We start from the raw sequence: 18,616 nt of genomic DNA, 5'->3' as shown, positions 1-18,616 counted from the left end.
CCTGATGATTTCTTTTTTAATTTAAATAGAAAGAATTGTAAAAAAAAAAAAAAAAAAAAAAAGAAATTGCAGACATGCAGGTATACACACATTGTTATAAATCAGAATATTTTTTTGGTGCTCATCAATTTCAGTTTTTGTCCATACATACACTTAGTTATGACTCCTACAGACTGTTTTACACATGACACCTATGGGGACTATGAAGGCACCTGATTCAAAAGATTTTTACAAACCATTTAGTGAGCTCTCCAGCACCTGCATTTATTTCTACACTCATTTATTCAGATTTTTGCTTTAATTTGTTCGCCTTTGGATGTATGATTTGACTTTATCCAGAAAGAAAATATTTAAAAAATAAAATTGCAGACTTGCAGGCATACACACCTTTTCATGGATTCAAATTTTTTTGGCAAGCACCAATCTCAGTTTTTTCCCATACGTGCACTTTAAGTATGACTCCTACAGACTGTTTTACACATGACACCCATGGGGACTATGAAGGCATATGATTCAAAAGATTTTTATAAACCATTTAGTGAGCTCTCAGGCATCTGCATTTGTTTCTATGCTCGTTTATTCAGATTTTTCCTTTAATTTGTTCCCGTTTGGATGTATAATTCGACTTCTTCCAGCGGAGGAGACGGCACGTCATCTCAGATTGCCCTGAGATGGAGTGTGGAGTATCTATGGCACCTGTTTTACACTACAGAGACTTTGGGGTCCCATGAAAGACCCTGCTGTTGATACAACCTGAATTAATGTGGAGTCCCTCCAGCAGGGAGGAAGGAAGAGGAGGTGCAGGCAGCTCTGAGCAGCGTCCAGGAAAAAATGCTTACTCCTCAACACCACTGGAGGTGTAATCAGTCGGTGAGAACGGGAGACCAAAGAACCTTCGATGAACAACCGTGACACCCATCTCCTCAATGACGGAGAGGCGATGGGATATACATCAAAGTCCACTCTGTAATTGGGACTGTTTCGACTGAAGGCAGACATCTTGGTACAGGCAACGATTAAATGTCACGTCAGCAAAACACTTCAAGGCTGCAGAAGGTTTCTTTCTTCAGTCGTGAAGAAAGTTTTGTCGTTTCTTGTTTTACGAAAAAACTTTAACACAGCTCCTTTGCTCTATTTTTGGCCGAGAACCTCATTGTTCTGGCAAAACCCCGGGCCTCCGTGATTAATAACCTTGGTATCCAATATGTTTCTAATCTGGGGGGAGGGGGGCGGCAATGCTCGTAGCATACAGAAAGAGATTATGCCAAAATACAAGTAACAGTTTGATCATTCCTCTCCCCCGCCATGGAGGACATGCTCATTAATCACGTCTAAAGAGCTGAGTAATGTAGCCGGCCTCGTAGGTCTGCGGAGCCAGAGGAAGGAGAAAGCAAAGAAATTGGGTTTTATTGCCATGCTTCCTGCCAGCCGTCTCTTCGCATTCGCCCTCAACGACACAGAAGGCGGCGGCAGCTCATCATCTATCTCCTGACGTTATGCCAAAAGGTATCACCCATTTATCATAGTTTAACCTTTTCAGATCCTTCACAGGTCCCTCGGGGGCCAAATAAGGAGGAGAGCGCCCCACAGGCTGCAGCTTACCGAGCGCCAAAGGTTAAAACACGCGGAGGCATGAAATCACCACTCAGCTCGTGACACACGTCTCAAGAAATTTCCCTCCACTTCCTTTATGTTGAAAATGTATGAGTTCACCAGTGATTCCCTAACCACAAAATGCCAAAAGGCACCGAGTGTGAGATTACTCCGTCGAGGGAATGCTTATCGAGAGGCAGCGCCCCCTCCCTCCCCCACCCACTCTTCATCCATAATTGCTTTCCAGGCCTGCATTGGAAAGAGCCCGAAGCTGTGTTATGTTTGGCGGGAGCAGAATGCACTGGAGATAAGTTGAAATCCAAGACTATGCCCCAATTGGGACCACTGTGGCATAACGAAACCACTATTCTCTTCTCTTCAGTCGAAACTGAGCGTTTTTAGTATTCTAACAAGGTCTCTGTATTAAAATTGTGGTTATCTGGTCCTAATGTTACGTGCAGTATGCGTTTTAAACTCCACAAATACAGACCACACACGCACACACACACACACACACATGGACCTGCAAACTTCACAAACTGTTAGTTTGCATAAAATGACTGCGGAGTCCTTGGCCATAACGGCCTAATTGGGGAGTTTTCTGTCTCGCTATCCAGCTGGCTGATTGCACAGCGAACTCCTAATGAACGGTGAAAAATGGCTTTGTTGCTCGAAGAAAACTGTAGAAGATGTGGCTGTCTGAGATGAAATATTAAACATCTCACTTCTCCAGCTGTCACGAAAGCTGTGGTTGGGAGAAAGATGCCTTGTCATGTCTCCTTGGCACAGATGGCTCCGTTCTCCTTGGCTCATGCCTTCAAGCAGAGCGTACCTAGTCTGAGCGCAGATATGTCGCAAACTGACTGTCCAGAGTTTGTGCTGTAGAATCTGCTTTGTAAATTTCTTTTGTCATCTCAGCAGGATCGTATGCAGCTGTGTAGCAGCTTCTGGCGTCGGATGGTGGGTCAGTCAGTTCACCACTTTGGTCTAGACTGAAATATCTCAACAACTATTGAATGCATTGCAGTGAAATTTCCCACAGGATGCATCCTGGGCTGTGTTCACATTAAAAGAAAATGTGGCCCAAATCCAAGTGTTTGGTCTCCTGAGACACAGATGTGATGTTTTTTAGAGTAGTGTGGACACAGAAATTATTTTTTTTTCCAAATAAGATCTGGGACACTTTCATATGCTGTCACTGGCCATGTAAACGTATTGACTGATATTCCCATCAGAATCAATTTAAATCGTTTTGTTGATGCCCTCACATCAGGTCAAAAAAACAATTCCTCCGTTCATGTCCAAATACCTGCTGAACTAACGGCATTCCCATGAGCCTCGGCTGAACTTTGTATTTAGTGCTTATTGACAAATGTGTTGAATTCAATTCAGCTTTATTGCCATTTTGTTTAACATAAACAAAGCTGAATGAATACTGCCTGCTTAACAACAGCAATGCCACTGTAGAAGAGGAATAATGGGAAAAATAGATGAAATCTCTGCTTCTGCTTCATTTCTTGCGATCCTTTCGACCTGTGTAGTACTCTCCAGTCACACAAAGCGGCCTGCATGGCTCTACGCTCTTTGTCTTGTTTGTTAGGAAGCCAAAGGTCTGACTTTTAAATCACATAAAAACATCTTGTGCTTCGTCAGAAGGGAAAAGTTCGCCAAGTTCATTCCTTTCTAGCATGACACCGGGGTGCCCCCGTGTTTGATAAGACTCCCCGCTCTCGTCTTCACCGAAATCTCCTCCATTACCTCGCCTCCACCTGTCTTCCTGTCTTGCATGATATCTGTGAGGAATCTGCATGATACCGGCGTCAGAGAGGCAATCAGAGGGAGATGGTTACGCTGTCTAGTCCTCCCATCTCCGCAGAGAGACGGTGGAGAGTGGTTTCCTGTCCTCCTCCTCTTTCTCCTTGCTGAGAAAATAAAACGGAGTATACTGCCAGAAGAAAGGAAACCACTTGGGATTTCAACTCTCTATCTTTTCGCTCTCGGTTTCTGCTTCCTTCACTCTCTTGTCTCATTCTCTCAGGCTGAACCTTTCCTGGGTCCTATATTCTCTTTTATCATCCTTTCCGTCCTTACCCTTTCCTAGTTTTGTTCTCTCCTCTCATTCTCCATGCCCTTACTCTTCAAGAGTTTCTCTCCCTTTTCATCTCCTGCCCAAGTTTCTTTCTTTGCTTCCTTATCTCGTCTTTCCTCCTCCTACAGTCTCCACAGAACATGTCCAGGCCAACCAATGCTGCCGCATAACTAGAAATAAATTACCCCTCACTCTGACCCAAATCAAACATGTTGCATTGAAAATACTTGCTATGCAGGATTTAAATGGATTTCAGATGCATACGAGAAAAAAATTAAACTTTTCTTATGTGCTCAATTTAAATGTTCTTGCAAATGTTTTAACATTGTGGCCGAGCATCTGCAGGAAACTTGAACGCCTCAAAATGTTCTCTATGTTGTGATGAGTTTTAATACTCTGGCCGAAGATAAAGTGAAACGGTCAAAGGCTGACTGGCACTGCACCCTACGCGCCAGCCAGCTGATATCTTGGAAAGATCAATATGGCAGAGAGGTCAGCAAGCAAAGATGAAGAAGACAAATGTTCATGTCAGAGGGTTTTTTTTACCAACACCAATCATTCAGCGCTGCGGGAGAACAAATGCCAGGCAAGGCAGATAACTTTTTGACTTCCAGATATGTACAGAGAAAGCTCATCCATGTTTTCAACAACATGGGTCTCATTAAAGAGAAAATCTGTGGGTAGATTTGCACAAAAAACACCTAAAAACCGACATCGGATTCATGAAATCTACCAGAGGCTTGGATCTGATCGTGGGCAGGTGTGTTCATGAATGCCAATTAATTGTAATTTGACAGCACGCTCCTGCTAGTAAGAAATTAGCATAGTACCTACAGAAAGACCAACGTTACCAACATATTGACCAATGCCGGAATACACGTAAATATCCTGCTGTGAATAATTTACACACAAATTTGTTCTGCTCAGATTAATGAATGAGACCCAGTGCCTCTAAATGTAACATATTTGAAGGTTGGACTGCATTATGCACTTCAACCTGCTCGAGTACAAACGTGCATTGGAATCATAGAGAATTGATTGCAGCTTGAGGTTGCAGAACATGAAGGGTGACATAATCGCAGGTTTGAAGAAGCATAAATGATGTTCAGAGGAGCCGTGGCCCTAATTGATGTCCCTTGTCGCCAAAATGTCAATAAGTTTATTGCCAAGAGAAAAAATAAATTGGTGGTTTACTTACGATGCTCGGCTGCTCCCGTCAGAGGGGGAAAATCAATTCTCATCCAAAGCTGGATTTACTGACGCATTACAGACAAATCCTCATCAAATCAAAACGTACACTGTCACTGAATATTGGCATTTCAGGGGGTGAGAAAAAAAAGATGCTGCCGTGTGCCCTGTCAGCTGTATTTAAAATATGAATGACTCATTTCATATTTATTTGTGCGCCGCTCGACTTCTGACAGGACTGTGAGACTTAGCTGTGCAATAATTTTGATTCCAAGACCAAAAAGCTAAAACAGCCTCTGGCATATTGACCGCAGCTCAGGACAAATATTAACTGGATGTTAATGTTCTCTCCCACACCAGGTCCATCATCCACATCCCACTTAAAAACAGTCACAGCATTAAAAGTTCAAATGAAAATTCTGTTTTTGGGCATGGCTCCAATTGGTTAGGATAAAAATCTTATCAACCACACACCAACCAATTTACAGAGATTTTGAGACAGCAACTGCACTTCACACAGCTCTATAACAAAGTCCATTAATGCAACTCGAGTGGCAAACAACACTGTGTTTGCAACACCAACTTACAAAACCAACACCAACATCAAACATTCACCATATTATCTAGAAGTGAAAAGATGAGGAATGGGCATAATATCTGTTCATTCTACAGTTGTCCCAAGACCCTAAAAGGCTGAATACACTCCAAATGATATGCAGACAGCTGATGTTCCAGCTCCAAAGAGATGCAAAAATGCGAGATGCACGCACATGCACACACACGCACACACACACACACAATATTCTGTTTTAGGGCATGTTTCCAATCGATTAGGATAAAATTCTTATCAATTTTAATTCAATTCCATTTCAATTTTATTCATGAAGCCCATTATCACAAATCACAGTTTGCCTCAGAGACTTTACAGCATACAACATCCCTCTGCCCTTAAACCCTCACATCGACTTAGGAAAAACTCAGAGGAGCGATCCCTCTTCCAGGACGGACAGATGTGCAATACATGTCGTAAATAACAATTACATTACAGTAATGACATAAAGGAAAGACAAAGAGAGAGAAGAAGAGAGAGGGAGAGATGCAGAGCAATAATAGTAACAATAACATGACATATAACAATAGCGATAGACATAAAATTAATAAATGCAATTTATGATAGCATATGATGTTACATGCAAATATTGTAAGTGTTGATAACAGCCTCATGTGTATATTAATAGTGGAGGCATGACTAACAATAATGGCAGTAGAAGATGGCATTGAGCAGGATCATGGCGTCAGTGCAACCAAGGCCTACGACACAAGTGCAGCCACAGACAGGACCACAGCAACAGAACAACCAGACCATGATCCAGGCTGAGCCGGAGGTACAGCCACAACACCAGCACAGCCAAAGGCGGGATCACAGCATCAACACAGCCATCACCACGATCCAGGCACAGCCAAGATTGCAGCCAAGATCCGGGAAAACTATAAAGCACGGGAGCATAAATGCTCCGGAGAAGAAGAGTTAATGCCGTAAAAAGACATGAGCATTTGCAGATGGAGGGAGTGAGCGAAGGAAAAAGGAGCTCAGTGTATCATAGAAAGTCCTCCTGCAGACTAAACCTATGTCAGCCTAGCTAGGGGCTGGTCCTAGGCAAGCCTGAGCCAGCCCTAATCATAAGCTTTATCAAAGAGGAAAGTCTTAAGTCTACCCTTAAAAGTGGAGAGCCCGAGACCGAAACTGGAAGACGGTTCCATAAAAGAGGAGTGTGGCAGCTGAAGGCTCTGACTCCCATCCTACTTTTGGAGACTTAAGGAAACCAATTATCAACCAAACACCAACTAATTTACAGAAATCTCTAGACAGCAACTGTGCTACACAGTTGTAACAAAGTGTAGTGCAACTCCAAGCTGTGGACAAACACAAATGTGTATCAAATATCTAAACCAAAATGTCTGAAAGTGGAAAGATGTGAAATGTATGTCATAACTGTTCATTTTACAGTTGACTTGGCACAATGTCCCAGGACCCTGGAGGTCCGGATATACTCCAAAACTGACGCAGACATAAATGGCCTCTTTCTGTTTTGCATTCTCTGTTCACACTGCATGAGATGTCTGCACAACGAGGCGTGTTCACACATCATCGTTGGCACAGTGATTAATGTCAAACTGTCCATGTGGACCCTCTTGGCCACACGGACACGGAAAGTGTAATTTGCACTTAATTCTAACCTTAACCTTCACAGCTTCACGCCTAAACCAAACTTTAACCCTAACCTAATGAGGTTTTCAGCCTCAGGGCTAAATACACTCTAATGTCAGGGCGCCCTGGCTACCCAGAGGGCAAAGGCACTAAACATGAATCACAACATTCCCAGTTTACCTTTGCTGCATATCAATCCCTGTTTCTCTCTCCTCTCAATTCCTGCCATCTCTCCACTGTCTCTGCAACATATAATATACCACCACAACTAAATAATTAAATACAATTTCCAAAAACATCCTCACATCCTCACTGTCAAGGTCTAAAACTCAACTTATAGATAGATAATGAAAAATAAAAGAACACAAGCAGTGACTAGGGTTTTAGATGTAATCTAAAAGGTCCCATACTGTAAAAAGTCAGATTTCCATATCTGTTTTAATACAAAGCAGAAATAGGTGCTATGTAAATATTGTGAAGGCATCAAAACGATCTATCCACAGAGAAAGGCACACAGTCTGTATTCAAAAACTGTGACTTAAAACTATCCGTTAGGACTTCTGTAAAGTTGTGATGTCACAAATACACCATATAAAGGGCAGGAACTGCCACTAAAATGCTGTTACAGTCATGACGCGGCTGCAGCAACGGAGCAGAGAGGCCAAGTGCAGATGTGGAAGACCAGGAAACAGTGACCAATCAAAGCAGACTGTATTTTTTTGGGAGGAGGGCTTAAAGAGACAGGCGCTAAAACAGAGCATTTAAGACCAAATTTCAAATACAGGCGTATTCAGGCAGACAGTATGAGAAAATTAATGTGTTTTTTAATATTCATGCATGCAAACATGTTCTAGCACAGATCCAAAATGCAAGTCTGATTCTGAAAAATTCGCATAATATGGGACCTTTAATGTTCACTTTTGGTTGCAAAAAAGGAAAGATGGGAGAACTGTGGATTTGGGTATAATGTGTTTATTTGCCTCACCACTTGTGTTACTGCCCTTTAATGACGTCACCAAATCCCTTTGGAGTGCATCTTAAGAAATTATGTTGGTTAATCAAAATACCATAACAGATTAAATGAGGGCAAACTCTGGAAAAACCAGATAAAAATAAAATGCTAAAAATGCAAATATTTCCCCTTGAAAATGCTCCCCACAGAAATGTTCAAAATGTTAAGATTCATTCTGCTCACGTAGACTTTAAGTCACCATGACTACAAGCGCAGCACGTCATATGTAAAGTGAACCGTGTACTCGCTGTGCACATATCCAGCATGCATTTCCTACAGAGCACAGTCACTCAAAGGGGGAACTTAAGTGGACAGACGAGCAGCGTTTCTCCTGAGAAAACTCTGCCAGCTGAACTTTTCACAGCCATCAACATTAGAGGTTTCCACACTTGGTAGTTTCTGCACCAGTGAGATTTCTTTTAATGAATAATAGTTCCAACTTCTGCTGCCAACCTGCATTACTTTGTCACAAGATTAAGTGACTCTTCAGAGCCCCCAGTGTTTAATTTAGCAAAAGTTCATTTCCCAACCATGCAGGCTACTTTTTCTGACATTCAGGAACAATGTGTTTACCTCCAAATCTGTCGGGCTGATACATGTTCGAGCTGTCCATTCGCCTCAACCACACAGCAACAGCCCTAAGAGCGGGGAGGAGGCTGTCAAATTACTCATATGCAAATCAACCTGTGACATAATCTGGTGATTTAAAGCATGCTTTCTCAGCCAACATATAATTTTCTTGAAAGAGAGATGGCAGCAACAATCGGCCCCGCCATTCAAGGTGTCATCAGTCCTGCCATGACTACTGGAGGGGCCACCCAGAAACAAGCCCAGGGGCCCTGTGACCCTTCAAGCCTCTGGACAGAGCCTCTGGTTGAAGTGACTGTTAACATTTCTTGTCAGAAAGTCGATGATAGGACTACAAAGACACACAAAACGAGAACAAAGAGACACAAAAAGACTCTAACAGGACGCAAAATGACTCCTGAGAGGCACAAAATGACTCCAGAGAGATATACAAGGCAAAACAGCTAACCCCCAAAGATGCAAAACGACCACAAAAACACAAAAGGCTCAAAGACACACAAAACAACCTCAGAGAGATACAAAATGACCCCAAAAGCAATAACAAAAAACAGAAAACAACTCAAGATACAACTCCAAAAAAAATAGAAAATACTACTATGAACAAAACTACTCCAGAGAGATATAATATGACCTCAGAGAGATGCAAAGCAACAAAAAACAACTCTACAGAGACACAAAAAGGCTACAAATAACAAAAAATGACTCAAGAGAAATAAAATGTCTCCAAAGAAACGCAAAATGACTACAAAAATCACAAAACAACTTCAGAGACACTAAGAAACTACAGAGAGATTCAGAGGACAACAATAAACAAGTTTAAAGAGACACAAAATGACCCAAGAGAGATGCAAAATAACCCCAGAGGCGACTGCAAAAACCATAAGAAAACGACTTTAGAGAAACACAGAGCGACCCCTGCCACAAAATGACTCCAGAGAGTCAAGACAACTCCAAAAAACAAACGACTTGACATTCACAAAGAGATGCAGCAAAATGACTCCAGAGACACAAAGTGACGACTAAGGAGACACGAGTTGACAACAAGTGGACACAAGTTGACTACAACAAGCCACAAAGCTAAAACAGAGGCTGAAAATGATCAATGTTGTGTCTCTTTCAGTCTGGGTGTCTTCGTCTTGCTGTGTGTGGGAGGTTTCTGGAGCTGGGTGCATGTCTGTATCCAGGGGCCTATTGTTCAATAATCCATCTACGAGTTCAGACCAAAACTTTCCATTTCTCTAATTCTCAAACATCTTCAATACAACATGGTTGGAGGACTGTTGCATCCATCATTTGGCTCAGCGGTGCAGACCGCTACACAAACCGCCCCAACAGCCCATCAACCAAATTGCCTGCGGAGACGAGGAGCCGTCTCTCATATGTTGCCTAAAACAAGCCTTTACAAGGTGATTAGGGTCTGCTTTACTTGCAGCGCCTCTGCTCCCCAGTACTCACATTGATTGTTTTCTCCTGGCTTGGTAAATAGATGGAAGTCAATATGCCCCCGCTGTGACGTCAGGGTTCACCTAGCTGCAGGTCTCCTGGGTTTACCAATTAGAGCACAAGAATGCAGCCAAGGATTTCATTTGTAGCCTACGCTGTTATTAGTAACGACAGGTGGGTATTGAGTGTGCCGCAACACTGTGCTGGAGAAAATTGTGATAAATGACAGGAGGAGGGAGGCGCTCTCTACAGAGCTGAGCAGATAGACGAGTGCTGGTCATTAGACACCAGAAAAGGTGTGTTTTAGAGAAGATGCTGCGAAAAAATGGGTTCATAAAGGGGATTCACTTTCAAAGCAGGGGTGTGTCTAGAAAGTGGCCTGTGGTGGCCGGGACACTCAAGGTGCCACCCCCTTATGATTTGCTATCTGCTCAGTCGGTTTGAACTGTTTGATGATTGAACAGTGTGCACCATTTCGCTATAGTCTTTGAAAGACGTGTTTTTCGCAAAAACGCTTAACAGCAGGCTTTGAGTTACGTTTTCTCCTATTTGATGCATGTGTCAGAGGTGTACCCAATCAAAACAACGTTAATATGAAACAATTTCTGGTAAATCTTTTGTTATTGCACATAGATTTTTTTGTTCTTACTCCACACTTGCTTTGGCAATGTAGATATAACTTTTCCATGCAAATGAGCCGAAAAAGTGAAAATTTGCAAAACATCCACCCTAAGTTTCAGTATTTTTCTGATTACACACACTGAAAATAATTGTTTTTTATGTATCCACCTGCTGATGGGGCATCAAGACAAGAGTATGCACAATATGTTAATTCCACTACAGAAGAGACTTGATCAATAAAATTAGAATGGGACAAACTAAAAACTTGCAAGTACACGCAAAATAAATTGTTCCTAAAGATGGTTTCTGTCGCTGGAGGTAGTTCTCATCACCCTGATGTTTGTTCAAATGTTTGTTTTTATGATAAGTTCAGTTTTAATGAGTTATTCAATACTACAATAAGGGCATTTTCCACCAAAATTGACAGCTGTCACAGCAGATCCGTGCGTTCGCATTCAATGGAGCTGCTTGCGATTGGTCGGATTGGTGTTTTGGCAGGAATTCCCTCGCCATAGATAACACTACTGCACAGACTCCGGCTTTGAATGACATCACCAGCACAAGATGGCAGCGGCCGTATTGGAGATATTTTAGCTTCACTTAAACATAGCGTGGGTAAGTGGGGACACATTGTCCATCTTTATATACAGTCTATGGTTCAAACAGGCTTATTTATTCTAATTTTTTGGCAATTTTGTTTACAACTGTACTGTTTACTTTTGGAGGAACAATTTCTTACTAAAGTATGGAAGTTATATTTTACATTTGTGTGATGTCACTCTGTTGTGTTGAGATTGGAAGGTTTGTTTATGGTTTAAAAAACTATAAACAGGAATGTAAGACACTGCAATGTTAGTTAAAGTAGGTATACTTGGACAAATATGGTAAATTAAAGCTATGCCAACATGTGCACCCACAGCAGCGCTCATACTTCAACCCACCTCTGCACAAGTCCCCTGGGCCACCCCAGTAAAAAGTCTGGACACGCCACTGTCTCAAAGCCTTTGGTGATCACTTTGCAGCCAAAACATCTGCTTACCTTATGGTCGATGATGCCGCTGTATCCCTGGAGGACCGGGGGGTAAGGCTTGGCCACCCTGACGGGGGCTTCAGTGGGCCGCCGCACCTGTTCATGCTGCCGGGTGCGCGTGTCGTTCGCGTCTCTGGAAGCGCCGTTGAAGCTGCCGTTGTACACGAGGAACAAGCTGGCGCACAGGAGGAGCACGAGGAGCACAGCTATCCCATGGCGCTGTCACAAAAGACACAAACAGATGCTGACTAATTATTCCTGTTGCACCGGACTGAGTTTAGGCTGCAGCCAAAAGCTCCGTGACAGCTGACAGGTAGTCTGCACCGCCATTAGTCCCAGCTGATCTGTCAACACAACAACTTCCCGGAAGTCACGTGCGACCAAAATCGGCTTGATTTCTTTCAAAAACTTGCGGAGAAGTGCAACGAAAGAGGAAATAACCCCCAAATCAACGAGAAATTAGTACCAAAGCACAAGAATATCATCTGAAAATTAGAAAAGAAAGAAAAAAAAGAAAGACACTTGTTTGTTTGTTTGTTTGTTTGTTTTTTACAGGAAATGACGTGGGGAAAAAGTGCGTGTAATTATGCCATTATTGTGCTAATGATTATTATAGTAATGCAACACAATTTTAGATGTAATGTACCATATAATTGTAAACATTAAATGATTAAACGATGTCAAGAAGTCATGTGGGACTAAAACCTTTTAAAAGCACTATTATTTTTTAAACATTTGAAACCCGAGCAAATTGGCTTGATTTCTATCAAAAACGTGGGGAAAAGGCACTGAAAAAAGAAATAACCCAAAAAATTGCGCGGAATTAGTTAAAAGTACAGAGAAATTACTTGAAAATTAGTTCAAAACAACTAAAAAAACATTTAAAGTTTAAAAAAAGATTTTATTTTAAGATTTTTTTTTTTAAATGTCACTATCGTAATTTCTCTAGGTTTTTTCCTTTTTCCCCCTTTACATTTTCCCTAGTTCGGGGTTAAAAACTTTAAATAGGCTAATTTGGGAAACGCCACAGAAAGCAGCACAAGGAAAGTGATGCTGCTCCAGGTTTCAAAGGGTTAAGGGCACAGGCGGAACCATGGCACTGACAAAATGTCAAGTTATTAAAGATAATGTTTACTTAGTTTGCATGTAATTCTCAGGAGCACATCGTTTACAGCAAAGCAATAAAGTAAAAGTTCATATTCTGACCGTGTGTAAAAAAACCCCGAACAAATTACAAATGCATATGCAGCTCGTGATACTTTTATCTTTTATATGTGCACCTCTTTTTCTCAACGTACATTAATGCAAGAAATGTTAAAGCTTCAAAAAATATTAATGCACTTTTTTTAGATTTAAGCATCTGCATTACACGCAGGAAAAACAAACAGCCAGCGCGCTGTGCTCCATGCGGTGGTGTTTATTATAAGGAGAGAAAAAAGCCGGGGCTTAGTGCCGAACAGAGCGCACAGCTGGATGTCCATTGTTCAGATCCTAATCTTTTGATCCGACAGAGCGCACACAGCGGCGCGATGGCGATCCGAGCGCACTTTCGCAGAACAATGCTGGATGTAAAAGCGAGCGCTGACACTTTGTCTACATGTCTACATGACAGAAATCTTTACCATGGGTGTCTTCATTTTGCGGCGTCTTATCGCTGCGGCTCAGTCACTCCACTTTCTCTCATCGTCCAGCGGCATCTGTTCGCATCCCGGATCCACTCCGGTCCGTCCGCGCTGTGCCTGCTGCCGCTGCTGCCTGTGTGTCTTCAGCGCGGAGCCCAGGCGCAATTCATACTGTGGAGACCGAGGCGACAGATGTTCACTATTGTACCTCTGCTGGGTCTTAAAGCCCCGCGAGTTCGCGGGTCTGGAGAGCGGCGGAGGCGCAGCGCAGTTAATTAAAGAGACTACCTGCAAGAGGGCGATAAGGCCGTTTTGTTTAATGGTTATTTCCTGCTGAGCAGCGTTTGATGGGAATCTCTGCTCGGATTACTCTGGAGAGCAGTGAGCCCACGCCATGTCATCTCCTGACGTCTGCTGTGGGAAACATGAGGTGGATGCACGAGGAGTTAAACAGCAGATTATAATCCTGCAGAGCAAGCGCACCGAGTCTGTTCGTCAGCACTCTAAAAAGTAATGCAGGAGACCTGTCTCCACCGCCTAATTAAATGCATGGTTGCAGGATAAAAATTCTAATTTGATCAAGATGCAAACATAATTTTGATGAGTTGTGTAAACTAATTATAGTGTGCAATTTAAACTCAAATATACGTGTGTTAATTAACATTAAAGTTGTCCTAAGGTCATGAAATTCAACTTTTCTTCATCTTCAGTTCAAGATTTTAAGAGCAGCATTATTGGGAATTTATCCAAAATAATGAGGAAATGTTCTAAAAACTTATATTCATATTTACAATTATAATAAATTTATATAAAAACCATGTCAGAAAAAAGGTCATATGTCAATAGGTCATTATTTTCAGTTAATTTTTGTGTAACTTTTTTACTAATTTTTTGCAAACTTTTGGGCAACGTCTTGTTAAGTTGCGTGTTGCCTTCACCCCTTGTTTTTGAAATTAATAAAAACAATTTGCTCAGGTTTCAAAGGGTTGACTAGTTTGCAAGCACACAGATAGCATACAGACATAGCACAGTATATTTGGTTTACTTAAATCACTAGCTGTCTTCTATTGATTTAATTAAAATATGCTACACGAATAAGGTGTCACACAACCTAAAAACCACTGAGGCATCTTTTCTATGTTTTTATGTAATATGCATTCTTAAACGCTAATCTGAAAATATTTTCTTTTCTCTTACAGATTAATTTGATTTAGCTGCATTCAAGACCTAAAACACACAATATATGTTTCAGCTTTAAAACAAAAGTCAGCAAAAATATTTTGCATCAACATTATACACATACAGTTCTGGTGCTGAATCTAAAGCGCACATATTTTCCTTGTTGGTTCTCAGTAGTGCATACATGTCCATGCTGTGTGTGTCTGTGTGTGTGTGTGTGCTGTGGCCACTGTAACTGTGTACAATAAGTGGCTATTTGTATTGTAAAGCTATACTGAAACAGCTACCACTTCAAAACTAAAAACTAAAACCCTAAACTCTATGTGGAGCCCTGAGAATGATGCATTTAATGTTTCAAGCAGAAGCAAAAGCAGTTTTGCATAAATATTAATAAACTTTATGTAAGCTGCTGAATACTTTTCAAAACAAAGTTCAAAAGGCTTCACAGAGCAGCGGCAAAGAGAGAAAACTTCCAAACCAAAACACAGCGGGAACATGCAAAGACACATTTTGGGGACTTTTTGATTAGAATTCACAACTGCTTGTGTTGAGACAGCTCTAAACAGCTCTGCAGAAGGTTTTTAGCTCAATATATTCATTATACCGCTGCTAGTTTTATAACACTTTAATTTATGGTGTGTTACTTTCTATAATTTCTAGAAATTGTACTAACTGTGTGATTGATTGGAGTTTTTAGGGTTTTTTTTTTTGTTTTGTTTTGTTTTTGCTTAGTTTACCAGCAGCTGTGGATTTTCAGAGAAAGTTCCTTGAAGGAACTGCTCTACTGAAACCAAGTAAATTGTATACTGATTTTTTTTTACATTTTTAAATGCAACACTTTCGTTTCTGAATGGTTGGATGTACTGCCAAGTTCACTAAAAAGAGACTGGTGACATTTTATTTATCGTAAAATACATAAAAGCAATTCACAGGCAACAGCTCTGGTTGTCATTCTTGCAGTAAGCAGCCAATGGCACGCTTCCTCACAACGCGAGACACCTGTGGCTTTATGCTGCATGATCAAACTGCACAATTTAGAGACACATTTTATTCTGACTCATCAAAAGGCACACCCGTGTGGAGGATGGATTATCTAGGAAAAAGAGAAGTGCTCAGTAACATGGATTTTAACAAACTTGTGACAAACATTTTACAGAAAAATCTCTATTCAGTGCATGAATAAAGTCTAACAACTTTAACACCAACATGTGAAAAATTGGAGCAAAAACAAAAGTGCTGTGTTTAAATTTTTTTGTTCAATGTATTAATCATTATTTTTTTTTTGTAACTCTATGTTGAACTGTATGCTTGTCTGTAGAAAACAGCACATTTTTGCAGGTATATATTTTGCATATACCTGCTAGGCACTGATTAAAAGACTAGGTCAATTAATTCATATGAATTATTAAGAGGTGCACATTTTTAACTTAATTAGTGTCAAATTACATTGCTCTTTTCAGAACACATCATAGAGCATTTTAGGAAATTGCAGTTTATTGAAGTAATGAATCATAATCAATTGATAATATTTTACAATAATTTAGGTCATAGTGATGCAGTCTCTCGGAAAATAAAACAAATTAAAATGAAAAAAGAGAAAATTACAGCAAAAGTATTGATAATAGGGTCATACAATAAGAAAAAGAGAGGAATAAAAATGAAGTGACATGTTTGTAAAAAAGGGATTTAAAACAAGACACTAATGGAGGTATAGCCTGTCAGTTTGAATGTAATTAGCGCCAAATTGCATGTTGATTTTCAGAACACAAGAAAGGAACTTATTAGGAAATTATAATTAATTTAGGTAATAAATCATTAGCAACTGATAATATTTTACAACAATTTAGGTCATAGTGATGCAGTCTCTCTGAAAATAAAACAAATTAAAATGAAAAAAGAGAAAATTAAGGCAAATGCACTTATAATAAGACCATAAAATAAGAAAAAGAGGGAGGAATGAAAATTAAGAACCATGTTTGCAAAAGCGGAATTTTAAACAAGACACTAATGGAGCTATAGCCTGTCAGTTGGGAAGTAGCTGTTGATTTCAATAATGAATCATAACCAACTGATAATATTTTACAGTATTAAAGATTGTAGTGATGCAGCCTCTCTGAAAAACAACACAAAACAAAATAACAAATTTAAATAAAAAGAAAAATAAATAAAGAGAAAATGAAGTCAAGTGGACTAATAATAGAACCACAAGAAAAAAAAAAGAGACACAAACAAAAATGAAATACTATGTTTGTAAAAAAAATGATTTAAAACAAGAAAATAACAGTGTTATAGCCTGTTGGTGTTAATGTAATTAGTGCCAAATCGCATAGTTCTTTTCAGAGAAGGTCATATAACTTATGAAGTGACTGTTGATTTAAGTAATGAATCATAACCAATCGATAATATTTTACAGTGTTAAAGATTGTAGTGATGCAGCCTCTCTTAGAGACAAAACATTCAAATTTAAAACAAAAAAGAGAACATGAAGTCAAAAACAGTGATCCTAGAACCATGAAATAAGAAAAGAAGATAAAGAAAAATGAAGTGATACCATGTTTGTAAAAGCGTGATTCAAAACAAGACAATGATGGAGCTACAGCCTGACAGTTTCATCTATACTACAGATGTTAAACTCACAGAGAAGGTCAGATCGCCTCTTTTACAGCCCGGCCTCTCGATTAACTAAAAGCTCCCTGTACTGCCTGAAGGTCTCATGATGGAATTTGACTGGAGATGTTTGCTATACGTCAAGCACAAGACTTGAAAGGTGATCAATGAAATGTTCAAAATGATGATACTGAAACATAGACCAGCGGAGCGAAAATAAAAACAGAAGAAACGCAGCCACGTCTTGTCGGTTTAGTTAGAAGTCTCGTTATTGCAGTCTGAACTACATGTAGAGAGGAGAGGGAATTCTGATTCAGACAGAAGTATGGAGAATTACAATTTTTCTTTAAAAAGAGGTGATATAAAAGCAGGTTTCACCTTAACCAGGTCAGGATGAAAAACTCTTGGTAAAACTTTTCTGGTTCATAAAGAAGAAATGAGGATGAAAGAAATAAGTTCTGGGCAGCTATACTGTAGACACATGAAAATAAATGAGAGATTATAAATAATTCTAATATCCTTATATTAATAAGGATAAAATGACTTTATCATGCATTTTAGCGAATAACTACGTGCAAATTCAGGGCCGTGCCCAGATGTTTTCAAGAGCCGGTACCCAAGCCCCCCCCATCCCCCGGATTTTGGATTATAGCAAAAAAAAAAAAAACTCTGTGGCACACAAACATTTACGATACCTACACTTTTTTTTAGCAAGATAATCTCCAAAAATTAACATGGCTTTCAGGATTTTTGAGGTATAAAGGAATCGCCAGAAGTAAAAAGCTAACATTAATAGTTATTAATAATAATTAATAATTATAGTCTCTTATTGTTTAGTCTTTTTTTAAAGACACATAAAAGCTTAAAAGTATGTAAGTGGGGTATTTACTGATGAATTTTATGTTGTACAGCAAAACATTAAAGTCTCTTTAGCTTGTGTTACCCATCGGCCTTATTTCAGACTTCTAACAAAAAAAAATCCCTAAAAACTATTGACAAGGGAATCAGAGGTGCTAAAAAGTATTTCTGTGTTTTAGGACTCATTACTGAGGTTCTCTAAAGACGCTGTTGTTTGCTAATGTTTACAGCCTGGTCTTGATAGCTTATTTCAAGATTTATGACAACTCTATGTGTGGTGATCTTTTTGTAATATACCCTTTTATATTTTATTAGATAACAAAATGCCAAACTCACAGCTTCAAAACGGCAGTCCAAAAACCATTAGGTGACGTCAATGTACATACATCCATTATTTAGACAGTCTGTGGCCTCCACACATTAAGCCAGCGCAGAACAAACAGTTAAAGCTCATATAAGAATGCATTAAATCTGTAGTCTGCTGTGTGTTTCACCCCCATTTGCCAGCGATTGTGTGTAATCTGCTTATGAAAAAAAAAACAGGTCCTCATGGGAGATACAGGAGAGACTTCCCAGA

At 40.0% G+C, this 18,616-nt stretch overlaps 1 protein-coding gene across 1 annotated transcript in view; it reads right to left on the bottom strand.

Moving 5' to 3' along the window:
* st6galnac5a (ST6 (alpha-N-acetyl-neuraminyl-2,3-beta-galactosyl-1,3)-N-acetylgalactosaminide alpha-2,6-sialyltransferase 5a) overlaps nucleotides 1-13,507 on the bottom strand; it is a 66,486-nt gene extending 52,979 nt beyond the window's left edge. The window contains 2 exon segments of the mRNA XM_042498198.1: nucleotides 11,783-11,992; nucleotides 13,396-13,507. Of these exon segments, the coding sequence (XP_042354132.1) occupies nucleotides 11,783-11,992; nucleotides 13,396-13,410 (225 nt within the window). The 5' untranslated portion in view covers nucleotides 13,411-13,507.
* Between the last annotated feature and the right edge of the window lie 5,109 nt (nucleotides 13,508-18,616).

This window comes from Plectropomus leopardus, chromosome 12, assembly GCF_008729295.1.
Source record: "Plectropomus leopardus isolate mb chromosome 12, YSFRI_Pleo_2.0, whole genome shotgun sequence".
In the NCBI taxonomy this organism is placed as follows: Eukaryota; Metazoa; Chordata; class Actinopteri; order Perciformes; family Serranidae; genus Plectropomus; species Plectropomus leopardus.
This window is presented reverse-complemented; position numbering and strand designations above follow the sequence as displayed.